The sequence below is a fragment of the Hyalella azteca genome, unplaced genomic scaffold, assembly GCF_000764305.2.
Source record: "Hyalella azteca isolate HAZT.00-mixed unplaced genomic scaffold, Hazt_2.0.2 contig10988, whole genome shotgun sequence".
Lineage (NCBI taxonomy): Eukaryota > Metazoa > Arthropoda > Malacostraca > Amphipoda > Hyalellidae > Hyalella > Hyalella azteca.
The window spans coordinates 25,875-42,534 of NW_025941001.1; the positions used below are offsets into that span (position 1 = coordinate 25,875).

Sequence of the window (16,660 nt, forward strand, 5' to 3'; positions counted from 1 at the left end):
GGTTAGGTTTCTAAATGCAAAATTCCGTTCAAATCTGTTCAGTATTTTAGAAGAAATCTCTGGTACATTGCGAATTAAAGCACAATTTTGCTGTTTAAATCACGAATGAGGGAAAAGAGAAAAATACTCTCCAAAGAAGGCAAAATCGAAAAAAATTATCACGAGCCAAACATCACCGTTGGGAGGTTAGGTTTCTATATGTTAAGTTTCGTTCAAATCTGTTTTTAGAAGAAATCTCTGGTACACTGCAAATTTCGGCACGTTTCGTCATATAACTCACGAATGAAGCCGATATTAACCAAATCACATAGAGGTGATGGTTAGTGTATGATTTTTATATTCATCTTCATTCAGATTTACGGATAACCATAAGGAACATAAGAAACGGCCAACTTTCAGGTTGGTTTTCAATTTCGCAGTGGGCTCAGAAAAGTATCTTCCAAACTACGGAACCCATTTCAATTCATTTCTCAACACCTCCTAGCAAGCATCTTATAGTGAATTGAATTTATGTATATCTTTGGTTTTGCAATACGTGATACTGAGAGCGACTCATGAGAGTAACTAATGAACCCATACATTAATGTTCTGATACATACCTCATCCAGGCTTCCCGGTAGAAAAAGCCGCTGCCGCTGCGGTGACCGTCTGCATGCAGCTGGTGGTGACTGGTGACTGGTGAGCGGCGTTGAAAACTTGAAAATGTAGTTGTACTGTTGTAATGTCATTATGTGGCCTGAGTTGCCCTCATTTCAACATTACCAATTTATCCTGCTCTGCAAATAATTAAGTTTTGTAAAATAGAAGGCTTAGTGTCTAGTGAGTTAGTCAGACTCAGGCGGGGAGCCGGGGACCACACGGAAAAAAATATTAATAAGAAAGTGGGTATTATTGCAGATTAACTACATCCAAAAAAAAGGGTGTTTTTTTTTTAATTATATGTTTTTTGGGGTGTAGATTACGAATCTGAAATCCATTTAAAAAATCGGTTTTCCGATGCCGACCGCCAAAAATGGATTTCAGATTCGTAATCTACACCCCAAAAAACATATAATTCAAAAAAAAAACACCCTTTTTTTTGGATGTAGTTAATCTGCAATAATACCAGAAAGTGACCCCAACCCAATGAGTTTCACCTGTGCCATGAATAATATAGAAAATCTCGGTTATTATTGGCAATCAAGATTCAAGAACATGTTTTTTTCTAGGGTCAACATACAAAGTCTGAATGCAAATTAAGCATATGCATTGCTTCACAATTTTATGAATGCCAATGGTAATTTGTAAACAGTCAAAATTTAACTTGGTTTACAAATAAATTTACATTTAAAAAAAATTAATTGTTATGTACCTCTCATCTCTGACTCCAACATTGGTAGGTTCTGATCTGTTTCAACTTTCAATGACAATGCAAGACTTATTATTGCAAGTTTGGGACTTTGGCCTTGGGTCACTTTGGGTCTTGGGACAGGCAGCGCAAGCATCAACTAGCCTACTACACCTACATGTGTGACATGGCATAGGGACGATAGGGTAAACGCGGTATATTCCTACACTTTGAACGGTTTGAGGACGTAGCAAAAAATGAATGGCTTTAAAAAAAATGTATGCGCAACTCAAGTTCTGTTTGCTTTACGTCACTCACCAAACACCGCACTATGCTCCAGCCACACTCAGGATTATGTATGTTTTCAGGGAATTTTCCCGCGCATTTTGACTTTTTTCAAGCCAATGCTATGCACAGTTGGTGAAACTTCTGGCCATCCCTGCTTGCACGTGCAAGCATTGGCGCAGCGCACGGAAGCGTCGGCGCAGCGCGCACATACATTTTGTCAAGGGACAAGAGACAGAAAACGTATAATACTTAATATGCGTTTAATTATCCATCAATAATCTATGATTTTCCTTGATATGGAAATTTTATGAAAGTAAAAATCTAGAAATTTATTTTTGAAGAAATTTTCTATAAATTTCTTATACAAACTAACGAACATCATTTGTTTACCTTCCATAGACCGTCCGGACTTGAGGCAATATTTTGTCCGGACGTGAGGAAAGTTGTGAATGACCAAGTCCTCAGAAATTGGACATATGAAGTAAACAAATATTAGTGTTAAACCATGGTCAGGAAGATGTGCCAGGTCGCAGTGTGGAATTCCAGAGGGGTAATATATCAACTGGTAAACATAGCAAATCAGAAAGCATGACCCAAAAATCTGGAACGTCCAGCACACTTCCACTTTCAGTCCATCATAATCACTGATGAGTGTCTGCAAGATGCCACAGCTGTTTCATTGAAAAAAAACAGCGCTTGCATCATCACGGTAACAAGAATCCAATCAACGCTTGAACGCGTCCAACGTAACAGTCACAAGAATCCAATCAACGCTTGAACGCGTCCAACGTACTGTCACAGGGATCCAATCATCGCTAGAACAAGCCTTCTAAAGTTTTAATAATGAAGAAATCACAAGGTTCACAGAATCTAAAGGTTTGAATACTAAACTTTTGACTTTCGAGTACTCTATTGACTATCGAGTCTATTCTAGTCAGTCAACTGTGAAGTGTCATGTTTGTTGTGCATTGCCTTTTCTTCGAGAAGTTTCTCCAACTGCCGATGAGTGTCTCCTCAATTTGAAAGCTGAGGTAACGAATAGGTGCCATAAATGTTTTTTTTATATTTAATTCGAAACTATTATGTTGCGAGTAAATAGTATTTCCTTCTGTAGATCCAATATCCCTCTTGCTCATCTGTGAGACTGTGAGTAACGCGCGCAATTAACAATCTTGCATGGGACCTTCTCTGTGTTGCCTGACTTGACGTTCATACGATCATAGCTACCGTAACCGAAGCTGATTTCTGATGGCCTGCAAACCTGTTTCTAGTTGCCTGGAACGTTTTTTTTAAGGCGGAACGCTTTTTTTTATGTGAACCACGAATTTTAGAATTCCAGCCTGGCCAGGTGCGCGGGAATTTATTTTGTCATTTTATCAACCTGTGCGGTGCGTCGTACTATGTTGGTAAAAAAATGCGCCGTGCGCCATACTTTAGAAAGCTAAAATAGTTCTACTATTTTAGTTGACAATATATGCGAGTATATTGACTACGCGAGTCGAACTGACAATAATAAAATGTAAGACATATCCGGGTTACTTCTGACTCTTCCAATTGTCCGCCTTGTTGGATACGGAACGTACGGTAATCATTAAATTGCGGCTGTTATACATACGAAATGTAAACAGACGGTGTTCAGTGTTGCCATATGACTTTGGAGAAAATTTTTTCTAAAATAAAGATGGCCGGGATTGCGGGAACACGTGCGCGAAGATAATCAATTTTCATTACATTGCGCCAACTGTGCACAGCAATAGCTTAAAAAAAGTGAAAATGCGTGGGAAAATTCACCAAAAACATACATCATCCTGAGTTTGGGTGTTAAATGACAGATTTTGCTCGTTCTATACGTATATACTATTATTGCACTGATAGGGTTATTAGAGATTTTGCCTTTAATGAAAGGAGTCAGAAATGATTTCATCATTGTAATTAATGGACAAATTTACGGCCGTACTTGCGGCCGGTTTTGCGGCTGGACTGTGTACCTGAAATATCTCCCATAGTGGGTAATTCCGACACTTCTTGACTTTTTTCCATTATATTAAGCTTTTTCTTAGTTCCATGCATTCGTTGATGGCTGAAATAGTGTCATCATATTTTTGTGCGCCATACTATTGCCAAAACACTAGGTTTGGGCCGTCTGGCGGGAAAATGTTGAGATCCAAACTCCAAAGAGAGACAGTGCGCGTCACCCAGTGAGAACATTGAAAAATGTGTCAAAGTTGATAGTTGACCTTGCTCTACCAAATAGTGATAAACTGTTTGTGTAGAATGAATATTATGGTTTGAGACTTTTAAATATGTCTGTGAATATATTAGGAATCCTTTAAGTATACTTGTATTTGCTGATTTCATGTGGTAAAAAATTAATAGATGATTCAGTTAGGAGATGGTTCTAGACACATAAAAACTAATTCTGACAGCTTGGAATTAAACACACACAGCTTGTTCCAAGCTGTGTGCAAAAATTAAAATTTTCTTAATTAAAGCTTGATAGCTTTTAATTAAAAGCCTAATTAAGGAGTGTTCAATGTTCAATAGTGTTCTAATTCCAAGCTGTGTCGTATTCCAATACAGCTCGTTCAGCGATCGGAATTTGAACACAAGAGTGTCGTAATTACGAATTAGTAGAGTTTGAAGCGCGGCTGGAATTAGTCTCACAATATGCCCAATTTAGTCACACACAGTGTCGGAATATATGGATTTGGTAGGTTTGCATTCTAAAGGCTTTTAAATAAATATGGCAACATTTTGTGAGGTTTCATTGTTGCTGGCGTGTAGTGCGGTGTTTTTGAGATTGACATGAAGCAAACAGAACTTGAGTTGCGTGTACAGTGTATTTTTTATAGCCATTCATTTTTTGCTACGTCTTTAAAGTGTCGGAATATACCGTGTTTACCCTATGTTGAAGATCAGATTTGAAGTTGAACTTGTTCTTTCTTTCCAAATGAATGCTCTTGTTTTCATCGAGGAGACGTTCATTCCTTTCCTATCTGCTCTACTCTAGATTTTGTTTTCCATTTGATTCCTAATTTAGAGTAAACTCAGCTTTGAGGATTTGTCATTTTTGCAATTGATATTGATCCAAATTCCGACACAGTTTACAGTTTTTCAAAACAAACTTACAGAACAAAGTTCCATAGCATGTTTTCCATGCATAAGTTTATGAAATCAAAAATGATCTTTACCTAATTAAAAACAGAACTATTCACTGACAATGAATTAATTAATGTCTCCTTATTAAGAATGAAGATGTCTATTTACAAAATGCTGTTACGAGCGTTGTTAGAATTTAACTTTTATCTCAATTTTAGGTCAGCTTTATTTTTGCTTGTATAGTACCGTAAAATGGGGTTACTTTGACCGGCAGGGTAACTTTGACCACTTTTCATTTTTTTAACAAAAACCTCCAAAACTCAAAAATGATTTGACATAGAAATATTTTGTCAATGGCCATCAAAGGCCTAATACTAAGGCTACGTAACACAATAGAAAGATTTAAAAAGTTTGCATATCCAATAGGTTAAAAAATTAATAATGTGACCCACAAAAAAGAGCTATTATTTAAAGCCTGTCGGAGTACCCCCTCCAATTTTTTTATTTTTTGGTAAAATAACTCCAGGTTTTGATGCATTGTAGTAGAACTCTTCTAGTTACATATGCAAAAGACAAATTTTAGGAAAGTGTCATAGTTTGCAAGTGGGGGGCGCTGCCCCCCAATGGGGTAACTTTGACCACCTAATGGCAGCTGTGACGAGGTAACATTGACTGGCTTGAAAATTAAGTTAAAATTACCATAGGTACCTATATAACATATTTTATGTTTGATACACCTATTAATGTTTTTTTCTTTATGTTTCAGACTCTACAGAGTCTTATCTCTTATATATGGTAATTTTAACTTAATTTCCAAACCGGTCAATGTTACCCCGTCACAGCGGCCATTAGGTGGTCACATTTCGCCCATTGCCCCCCATTTACAAACTATGACACTTTCCTAAAATTTGTCTTTTACATATGTAACTAGAAGAGTTCTACTACAATGCACCACAACCTGGAGTTATTTTACCAAAAAATAAAATTGATTTTACCACCCGGTCAAAGAAACCCCAAGAGCTGGGGTAACAAAGACCATCACTTTTTTTAAAATTACATCAAAACTATGAGAGGCAGGAGCCAGCAATTTATGTTGAGCAAAGCTAGAGTATAGACCTGTATTTTGCATGTTTCAATTTAAGTTTACCTTATCAAGTAAAAAATGGCATCATTATGAAAAAAAAGTGGTCAAAGTTACCCATTTTACGGTATTAGTATATACCTACCTCATTGCAGAGTGGAATTCTATCAAGGAAGGTAGTTTTGTCAGTCCACCTTGAGCCATTGTTCTGGCAGACTAAACCCAGTCCACAGCTCCTATTTACAGTCTATACCCAGCTGCAGGCCCCTGGGCCCTGGCAATTCCCTCTCAACCTGTGGGCCACTCTCAGGAAGATGTAGGCTTTTGGGGAATATTCCTGCACAAAATGAGCTTCCTAAAGCTAATGGTCCGCACAATTTGCGCAGAAATATCTCAATACCACGCAGGATTGCTCAAGATGGCGCCGTTGGCAGTAGCAGACGGCCGCACAAAGTAAGTGGTGGCAGCCAGCAACCGGCACTGAATGCAGCAATGGTCTTCAATGCACGTACCTGCATGGCTGTGAGTCACACAGATACCATCCTGTAACTGCACTGCCACCGTTGTTAGCATAAACCGGCATTGAACATGTGTATGGTCACTATTACACGTCCAAAATGAACATAGACATGCGGACACTATGAGCATCGACACCTATCGGCATTGTGAGAAGATAATACCGTCAACCGGGGCAACTCGGGACTGGCGGGGCAACTCGGGACTGGCGGGGCAACTCGGGACGCACCTCTGACACGGCGTAAAACTGTTATAGTAGCGAAACTAATTGGAATATTGCAAAACTAAATATAGTGGCGTAACTTTTTTTGCTTCTGGCACCTTACGAATAGCATATGGAATTTTTTTGAAGATGCCATTCGATAGCCCTCGCAAAGAGCTATAAAATGAGCCTAAACTTGTTTATGAAATGTTTCATCGTAAGAAGTTATTAACAAAAAACGCTCAAAACCGTCCCGAGTAGCCCCGGTTGACGTTATGTCATAGCATAGCTGCAGCTTTTGGCAGCAGCAGGGATTGAACTATATATGGTTATTAATACACTACAAGCATTGACACCTATCATCACTGTGAGAAGCTATTACGTCATAGCATAGCTGCAGCATTTGCCAGTAGCAGGGATTGAACTATATATGGTTATTAATACACTACAAGCATTGACACCTATCGACATTGTGAGAAGATATTACGTCATAGCATAGCTGCAGCATTTGCCAGTAGCAGTGATTGAACTATATATGGTTATTAATACACTACAAGCATAGACACCTATTGGCCTTATGAGAAAATACCCTTGCTCCCATTCTCGAAAATTGGGCAAAGGCCACCTGCAAATTAGACAAAAATGTCCGTTCATGTGTGTGTGGTAAATTTTCCCTGTTTTTATAGCCACTAGAAATTAAGAATATTTCACCACTTTATAATTTATGTTATGGCAAAGAAATTATTTGCAGCAATATAACTGCAAATAGTACCTATTGTTCACAGGTACCTACTTCATTTGGTTGTTTATTTACTTTCTAATATTTATCTTATATTATTTATCAAGAAAAAGTTCATTTGTCAAATTTCTTTACTGCTTCATCTACACTTTTTGTCAGCAAGTTAAATTTGCATTGATCAACTTATCAAAAGTTCCCCAAGTTTCAAATAAAAATTGCCACATTGGTATACAGCTGCTACTAGTTTGATGGTTTCCAATTATTGATAGTTTGATGGTTTCCAATTATTGGGATGGTTTTGCATCCTATCCATTACCCTGGAGTTTATATTAGTTTTAACGATATTCATTTAATTTTTTCTGTTCAACTCTAATAACTACACTCCATCTGTTCATGTTCCTCTTATGAAACTAACTAACTTATCTTCTACATTTATACTCTTCATGTCCATTTAACAGTCAAGTTCACAATATTATTACAATATCTATACTCTTGAATGAAGCTGATGCATAATTCCATTCAATAGTTTTAATAGTTATTGGTTAATCTTAATCAGAAATTGACATTCATGCTCCATAATTTATAATCAGTTTGTTACCAACTAAATTTTGTCAAATTTGACTGCATGTTAATTTATTTAACAATTTCTATGCTTATGGCTTGAAACTATACATATACTTGTTGAAATTTATGTTCATAGCAGTGGCTGTTTATAATACCTTTCAGAAGTTTTTACCTTACCTTTCAGAAGTTTTTTCTGAAATGTAAAAACCCAAAATATAAAGATTGAGCTCACAATATTTTTGCAAAGAATATAAATAGGCTGATGGACGTTTTTCAATCTTTAAGAAGTGGTTGAAACTAGCATTACAGTAGAATAGGTTTATTTCTTTTTGAACTAGTCCTCATGCTTTCTTCAACTCTACCTTGACTTGATTGTAGGTAGTTTTTATTTTAAACAATATTCACTATTTGAAATATCATTGTAACCTGGATCTTATCATTCCTTCAGATGTCCATATGGTCTTCCAAATTAAATTGATAACATTCTGTGATCTCTGTGTCTGAGAGCTGAAATGTATATCATGATTGTTATTATGAAATGAGATAGATACCTTAAATGCTCTCTTAATTTTATTGAGCTACTCTCACCATAATACTCAGGATAGAATGTACTAAGATGTGTCAGCAGCTGAATTCTCATTTTTTCCTCCTACAGACTGGTTGAAAAGCACTGGTTAATATTTTTTCTTATTTGAAAAAATTCGAGTTGATGAATTGGTTAAATGAACACCATGGAGGTTTGTACTCCTGACACAAGGGCAGAATCTTCTCCGTCTCCTGACCTTGTAAATATCATGAACATGCCTGTAGTTGCAGTCTCCCCTTCGAGCATCAATGCATCCGATGACGGCAATGAGCTTCAAAGTGATGGGCTCAGTACCACCATGGATGACACTCAAACCACCTTTGGCAACTCATCTTTTGGTCTAAGTTCCAACCAAGATATTGTGAAGCACGCAGATGAAAAAGAACTTTATAAAAACTGTTCAGTTGAAATATCGTCCAGTGATCCATTTCCTGACAAAATCAAAATCAGAAAAGTCGGCAATGGCACTGCAGTAATAAGTTCCTCTGTGGTTCTTGATGATAGTAAAGTCACCCCACAAATTCATACCCAGAATAGCAGTGAAAGAAATGTGTCCACTGAGTCCATTTCTGAACAAAATTCTTTGTTGATGGAAGCAAACAATGAAGGAATTAATGATCACGATGCCAATGGGAGTGAGGCTTCTGATGATATAAAGGTACTAATTAATGTTTCTTTCCCCAGATTGTGGAATTTGCATTATATCTATCAAGATACAAATTTCATAAACAGTACGGTACTGTTGAAGTTGAAATGTTGAAGGAGCATACTGTGCCTAAGTTTCTTTGAAGAAAGTCTGTACATAAAAGCTTGAAATTGGATAAATTCCAATTTCTGGCTGTACTTCAATGTTAACAAATGAAAAATTTTAACATGTGTTTTAAATCTGGCTAGTGTCCACTCAGTGAATTAATATAATGATTCATAGTGTTTATTAGGATGAAAGAATCACGAATTTGGATGGTACTGCTATATATTTCTTTACTTCATTTTTTCTTCCATTTGTGGCTAGGTAACATGGTCGTTGCAATGACTGCTGTCAGATTTAGGAATTTGGGCTTTTCCAATTATAAACATCTTAGCATCCTAAATGTGTCTTTACTGCTTATCTCAGAAACATGTTGTTTTAGCATTGATTTTCATTACCAGGGACGTTTCAACCTGCGTAAACGTAAGCTCATGTCAGGATCATACGATGGGCTTGGCAGCTATGAAGTCTCAGGTGAGCTATGAACTTCTACAATATTAATCTTGGTGAAGAATTGTTGAACTATTTTTAACCGTTGCATAACTATACAACACACAAGAAAAATGTAACTTAGCCTGAACAAAAATTATTTTGAAGTATATTTTACAGTGTAATCTATATTTTCTTCCTTGTCTTGCCAGCAGATGATGACTTGCTTCCTTTAGTGCAAGTTCAAAGACGCAAGAGACGAATTGGTGAGGACGTTAATTTTTGTCCTTTAATTCTTGGCATTGTTATTAATGCAGAGCTATGATTTTTTTAAATACAGTAGTGCCTATAGATAAAAAAATGTTAATTTAATTTCTGAATTTTTCTGATCTATTTTTGGTTTATTCTTTGCAAATTTTTAGGTGCAGGGTACACATATGACATGCAACGCATCACAACCGCGCTTAAAGCCATCAGGACAACTGGATGCTCCATCAAGCAGGCATCCATCGAATATGGCATCCCTAGGACATCACTCTTCCGGTAAATTATCAATGTTTAAACATTTCAAAAAATTTAAGTCACTTTTTTTTTCATTTTAGGATTGCATTAAGATTTTAATAATAGTAGTGTCGATTATAAGGTGTATTGAATTTTTTTCTTCTTTATTATAATCTTTTATTGATTGTCACATTTATTTAGTCAGGTTGCATCTGTAATGTCTTAGGCTTTCCTCAGAATATTTGTTCTCTCATAAATGGGCCAAGGCAAACGTATTACAAAGAGAGTTTTACAATGAAACTCTTGAATTCAATATCAATCTGGGAATAAAGTTCACATCCTACATTAACTAAATTACTGGTGCTGAAAAAGGTGATCAGTACAAAAGTCAGAGATGAACACCTATCATCTTACATCACTCTCTTCTTCCATTACCAGAAACGTTAATACGCAGTGCTGCTCCTTAGAGAGTAGTAGGACTATCCTGAGCAAGTGTATCTTGAAACTTTTGTGGCTGTATTGTTTCCAGTAGCCTTTTGCAGTCTCTGTCTTTGTAGCTTTATTAAGATGTCTAACGGTTGGTCTCGCAGTATATTAAAGTTAAACTATCCGCTGCTGATGATGATGTGACCGTATTGTGCTGTTATCCATTCCGATTATGATTGTTGCGCAGTGCTTTGATTGTTAGCTTCAAGATTGCTGAATGTCTCATTGCCTCTTGCATTGTTTCATTGCCATGTCGCTGTTGTTGTCTTGATGCTGACCTACAAATATGCCGAAGTCCTTCCTCTTACTAACAGATTTTGGATGCTGTTATATCTGAGTCATAGTTGTATGAATGACTCAAAGTATCGTGCGGGCGTTTTTTCTCACCATCATCTACGTCTGCGCAGCTATGTGCAGATCGTACTTGTGGGACGGTTACTACAGAAGGACAACCTTTTGGCACGATTCTTATGCCCCTAATTTAGGCAGGTGTTGCGTACAGTTGAGCATACCCTAGCAGTAAACCTATATTAGATGCTGCGCTATTAGCGACAGCTTTGAATTTGTCCTCGAGTTTCCCCATGGTCACCACCCCCCCGGGGTCACTCTGCGTGTCTGTGCTCGTCAGAAGTCCGTTGGGATTTCGCGTTCCTAGAAGCATTGTTCCTGAGTGCCCCACCACAAACTCGCAGTGTCTGACTGCAGGTCTCAGTCATGGGGTCAAGTTATTAATTAGGTCAAGCTATGTTGGTAGGATTCCTAAAATTTCTCTTCTCGGTCTCTCTCGTGTGGTCGGCTGATGTCCCTTGTAACCGACCTCTTGTTCAAATGTCTTTGCTGCTGTTGCTATTCTCTTGTCACTCCTTATCACTTCTTCTCTTTGAGATGATAATGTTGCTTCTTTTGATCCAGCTTCTGCGGGCTGGCTACCTGAGACCTTTTGCCCCCTTGGGATTGATGACTTTTTATTTGAGAAACTTTTGATAACAGAGACCAATCACATTGTTGATGTTCATCTTGACTTATGGTGCAAGATAGCTGAACAGGTGAAGCTAGTAAACATGCACATGGTGTCAATATAATTAATCCTTCGTTTGACTGGCATCATATTATTATTTCACGTCATTTGGAAATACCATAAATTGGAACTGTGCTACATGGTATGTGGCTCGTGAGCAGGTACCACCAGCAGCAGATGGAGGAAAATCAATTGCAGTTGCAGTCCAGCAAGGAGGCATCGCCTGAACCACTTTCCAAAGACACATCCTATACCAGCATCCCACTTGGTGGCAGTGCAGTCAACGGCGGGGAGCTTCAAAAGCTTTCTGCACCAAGAGTCAGCTTCAAAATGAGCTCTACGGAGGAGTGCCAGCTTGCTGCCTATGTGTCCCTGCTAAGCCGCTCTGGAAAATGTCTATCCTACTCTGATATCAAAGTTATAGCTGAGCATATTGTGCGATCCTGTGGTAAGGGCAAGCCAAAGAGCAGAAGTCAAATTAGTCCAACTTCGGGATGGATTCAAAAGTTTAGACTACGGCATCCAGAGCTCAACTATAAAACTCTTGAGCATTCATCTATGAAGCTGGGTGAGCCATCTCGAGGTGATCTATTGAGATGGCAAAATGATCTTGAGAGTTTCTTGAAAGTAGACTGGAAGCTGGACCCTCCCTCAATGTTTAGCGAGGAATGTGCTAGTCGTATTTATACTTGTGATGAAATTCTCATAGCATTCAGTAAACTCGACAATAAAGGTGAGAAAGTGCCGCTTAAATCTCTACTGAACAGTTCCAGCAATGAAGAAAAGCAGCTGGTGACTGTGATAGCTGCTGCGTCCGCCTCAGGCGACTATCTCAAGCCATTTTTCTTGTCACCGTCTACCGCCCCAGACTTCTCGAAGTTCCCTACGCTGGACACCTCCACCTACCATGCTGTTCCCTGTAGCTCAGGGCTCGTTACACCGGAGATCTTCATGCAGTGGATGATTAACTTCGAGGCACACCTCACCTCCAAGAACATCCCCCGCCCCGTCGTTCTGCTCATGGATGACCACGCTGCCCATTTCCATATCGGTGTCTTCCTCTATTGCCTGGATAAACAAATAATTCCCGTGTGTCTGCCCCCAAGACTCAACAAACTCTTGCAGCCTTTACTTGGCAATTTTTTCCCGAAGCTCATGATGGCTTACCAAGCTTGTTGTAAGCGATACTCGGCTAAGACTGGCGAGGTTATATCGCATGCTTGTTTCCCTTACGTCATGATGAAAGCTTGGACTCTCGTCACTAAACCTAAATTCGTCATCGACGGGTTTCGCTCTTGTAATTTAATCCCAATGACCGTGACTCAACTCGCACCGCCTGCCTCCCCCTCGCAGGAGGCAAAAATTCCTACCGAAAATGATGCTGTTGATTTAGTGAAAGTTAAAAGTGAATCTGCCGAGCTGCTTTCAGAAGACTGTGAATCTTCTTCAGTTCCAGACGAGACTCCTCTTAATGCCGAGGCGAAAAGCGCTAAAAATACACTTGCTAGACCCTTTAAGAAATGCAAGCTGTCCAAGCCTATAGGTTCATCTCAAAGCAACGGCTCTGCAGTCATTCCATCCTCTACTTCCCACACTATTGGAACGTCCTCAGCTACTCGCGAAGTTCCCGCAGTAAAGCCAACTGCCGCCTGCAGTACGCCTTCACAGGTATGCCTTCTTGCTTGCTATGGCTATTGTAGTTGTGGCTAAGTTTTTTTTTATAGCAGCAACATTAAGCTGGTTCGTAACTAGTCTTTACTGAGTGATAGATATATCTGGTGTATTCTAGTGCAAGAATGTTCTTAGAAAGATAACTTCATTGCTGCAAAAATATGTTGAAAAGAAATATTCATATGAATGTTCCTTAAACAAACGTGTATATAACAGGTACTGCTGGGAGACAATCTCGTATCGGATGAGCGCAGGACTGGCAGACGCGAAGGCATCGAGATTTGCTTCTCGGTTTTGGAGTCTTTTGTTCCAGCGGACATCTTGCCGGTGTGGCGGCAGCGCTCCGCCTCTCACACGGGCACCTGCGAGATCGGCTATTGCATGTGGAAGGCAGTGCAGCTCTTGAGCAAGGGTGGCGTCGACATGCTGGGAAAAACTCAGCCTCAGGTGCTGCAGCACACTGGGTCTACACCACAACAGTAGCGAGATGAACAATTACCTCAACATTTCAGTAGCTGCAATGCAGGGCACTGTCTCAGCGCCACGTGGGCTATCCTGCATCGCGGCCTTGATTTTGGTCATTGCCGTTCAGCCTAGTCGTGCTGCTTTGTGAACTCTTACTCCTAAATATGTAATTACTCATTCAGATCTGATTCATTTGTGTGAAACTTAAAGTTTCCTTTGTCACAACTTATGCAGCTGTTAACTATTTCTGTTCCATTTTCTGATGTGTTCTGTTTTTATGAGTTGTTGGATGAATTGTGCCATTGGTACCTGAACATGCTCCTGGGGAGCATTTTATTTTGAAACCTTGACAAATGTTTGGTAAAATTTGTTGTTCATTTTTTAATATCTAGTTGAAGACTGACTCTTCGGTCTTCGAACGGATCTTATTTGTATTATGGCTCGGTATTCCGTTATGACACTGGTTTCTAAACTTGCATGCTTGGTTTTCAATTTATTTTTATCATTTATCGGAAACTATTTCTATTGTGCAGTGTAATGATTATCTCTTTGATCGAACATTTTATTGTATGCGATGTTTTTATTGTCAGTGATATTGTGGACTCAATTCAGTAGTACTGAATTCTCAAAGCAATGACAAAGGGCCTCATGCCGTCACCTACTATTTTTGTACATTTTCTTGGCATTAAATATATGATTAAATTTATGTTTTAAGCATTTGACACCTATTCTATATTTGATGCCATGATTCGTAGACTTTGTACATCTTGGGTGCCGATGACGAACCCTCAACACTTGCTACAAATTGTCTTCATTTCTTGCTACACGAGTAGGAGGAGTAGGAGTTGCAGCCTAAATATTGAAATGTAATAATTAAAATAGCGTGCTCTGATGCAAAAATTTTTCTTGATATTCAACCTCCGCCTCATTCTTAGTGTCGTTTCCTCTCGATTTTCTGTTGTAAATTGGCATCATCGCTATTCCTTGTGTTGGTTTAACAAGAGTGCGTCCTAAAAAAGTCTCCTTTACTCGAGCAATTCTCAAATTTTCATTGTAACTGCTCGTTTCTGAACTTATTTTGTATGCTATTCAGTGTGATACGTGTGACGTCAAGTTTAGCTTTTCAAGTTGCTGGTCTTTAGGTACTCAGTGACTGTTGAAATTTTAGCTTATTGCTGAGAAAAAAACTTATTTGCAGAATATGTGTGCAACGACGAGTCGACTATCTGGAAATTAGGACCATACGTTATTGGTAGAATTGATCATTCCTTTGGCACTAATCGTGACCCATATTATAGCTCATAATTTAAAACGTACATTATTATTATTATGTAAAACGTAGAATTGAACATTTTTGTACAGAGATTTCTCTCTCGTGTAGGGCAGAAAGTGCGTTGGCCTAAATTTCTTACCTGCCTATGGCGCACTTATCTATTGCTGGATGGTCTGCCTCTTCACCAGATAAATTCTTACAGTGCGCACACAGCGGAATATCGCGTTTCAATAGAAAGAAAACTTCCAGAGTAGAAGTATTATTTGAACATGTGTTGCATCAGCATGGGTATAAATTGAAAATCTTGTGTTTATTTCAAGAGTTACAATGGAGTATTGATAATTGTAATAGGGGTGTGAATGTTTGTCGAGTGTATGAATGAATGTGCCTGGGATTGCTTATATTATAAATTTTTGTCGGTTTGAATGAAGTTAAGTATGTTGGTTAATGAATTAATGAAAGATTTATTTAGTACTCAATGTGTCTTTTGAGTGAATGAGCTGAAAATAGGATCTAAATGTTTGTTTAGAGAAGGAAATGCAATTTTTCAATCGGGTTGTAGCTCGTTCAACTACGAATGAAAATTCTATTGAGTTGATTTTTGTAATATTAATGGATAAATTAAATTTCAATTTTTTCCCAATTGATGCTTTATTAAAGAATTGGAGTCGGGTGGGTAATTTGAATTGCAGCTTATATTTCGATGTCATCCATGCATGCATTTAGAATAACGCACCTAAAGCAGACCAGATCGTGCTGTGCGTGTTTTAAACAACAGAGATTGCCTTATTATTTATTTTTCGTTAGTCATTTGTCTACAAGCTACCCTATCTGAACACATGCAAAGCTATTATCCAAGCGTTTTGCATTTAACGTAGCACAGAATTGTATAATTAATGAAGTCTAAAATGTAAATGTATTGAAAATGTGTAAAAAATATTTAATGCAAATTCATGTAAAAACTGTACATAAAGCTGTGAGGTCTCGGATGAATGATCCAACTAATGTAGCAATGATTTTCTCATATTTTAGTGTGTAAGAAGGTAACTTTAAATTTGCACCTATTGTGTTAGGATTTAATTTTATAATTATTTATTTTGTGCTCTAGATAGCAGCATTTTTCCATCGAGACTGAGTTGCAAGAGTACTTACTTATTATCCTTCTGCTCTTCCGTTCCAAGAAGATTGATGTTATTGATGATGAAGCTGAGAATTGGAAAAGGTTTCTGGTAATAACGTAAAGAATACCCGTGTCTGAAGTTCTAAATAAGTGCCTAGTGGTGTTTGCCCTTCCAGAGGAATTTTTCCCCATGTGATTCCAAGCTGAGCTCGTTTCATTTTACGATGGGTCATGGTTGTGGCGTTAGGTCATTTCCCTCCCTCTGTCTCTCATCCACTGCCCTACCTTGTATGCAACTGTTTTTGCCAGAACACAATTGTCCTCTAAGCTACTCTCGTGACGTTCAGATGTCAACTTCAGCACGCTGGGCATTATACCATTCGTATAATTTATTGGCACAATTTGCTTGGAAAATGTGCGCGTGCTATGTTCTTCCCGAACGCTAATGACTTAAGGAATTGTCGAAGAGCACCTCAACACACTTCTTATGGAAATAAAGGTAGAAAAATATAGTTAGATTGTATCCGTTTTCCACACCCATGATTGT

At 38.3% G+C, this 16,660-nt stretch overlaps 1 protein-coding gene across 3 annotated transcripts; it reads left to right on the forward strand.

Annotated features, from left to right (window-relative positions):
* Positions 1 to 639: 639 nt before the first annotated feature.
* LOC108682262 lies at positions 640 to 16,137 on the forward strand. 3 transcript variants are annotated; one of them, XM_047882650.1, is made up of 7 exons: positions 640 to 671; positions 8,472 to 9,060; positions 9,552 to 9,624; positions 9,795 to 9,845; positions 10,002 to 10,122; positions 11,746 to 13,252; positions 13,472 to 16,137. In XM_047882650.1, the coding sequence occupies exons 2-7, from the start codon at positions 8,539 to 8,541 to the stop codon at positions 13,736 to 13,738; spliced, it is 2,541 nt and encodes an 846-aa protein (XP_047738606.1). In that variant the 5' UTR covers positions 640 to 671; positions 8,472 to 8,538; the 3' UTR covers positions 13,739 to 16,137. The 3 variants fall into 3 exon arrangements, with proteins under 3 accessions (XP_047738606.1, XP_047738608.1, XP_018026888.1); XM_018171399.2 differs by having other exon boundaries at positions 654 to 678; XM_047882652.1 differs by lacking the exon at positions 9,795 to 9,845 and having other exon boundaries at positions 641 to 671.
* Positions 16,138 to 16,660: the final 523 nt, after the last annotated feature.

Excerpts from the sequence above, each read along its gene's own strand:
- LOC108682262 (XM_047882650.1), top strand. The coding sequence starts at position 8,539 with ATGAACACCATGGAGGTTTGTACTCCTGACACAAGGGCAGAATCTTCT. Across the intron at positions 9,625-9,794 it reads TGGCAGCTATGAAGTCTCAG|ATGATGACTTGCTTCCTTTA; the intron begins GTGAGCTATGAA and ends TCTTGCCAGCAG. Across the intron at positions 9,846-10,001 it reads AAGACGCAAGAGACGAATTG|GTGCAGGGTACACATATGAC; the intron begins GTGAGGACGTTA and ends GCAAATTTTTAG.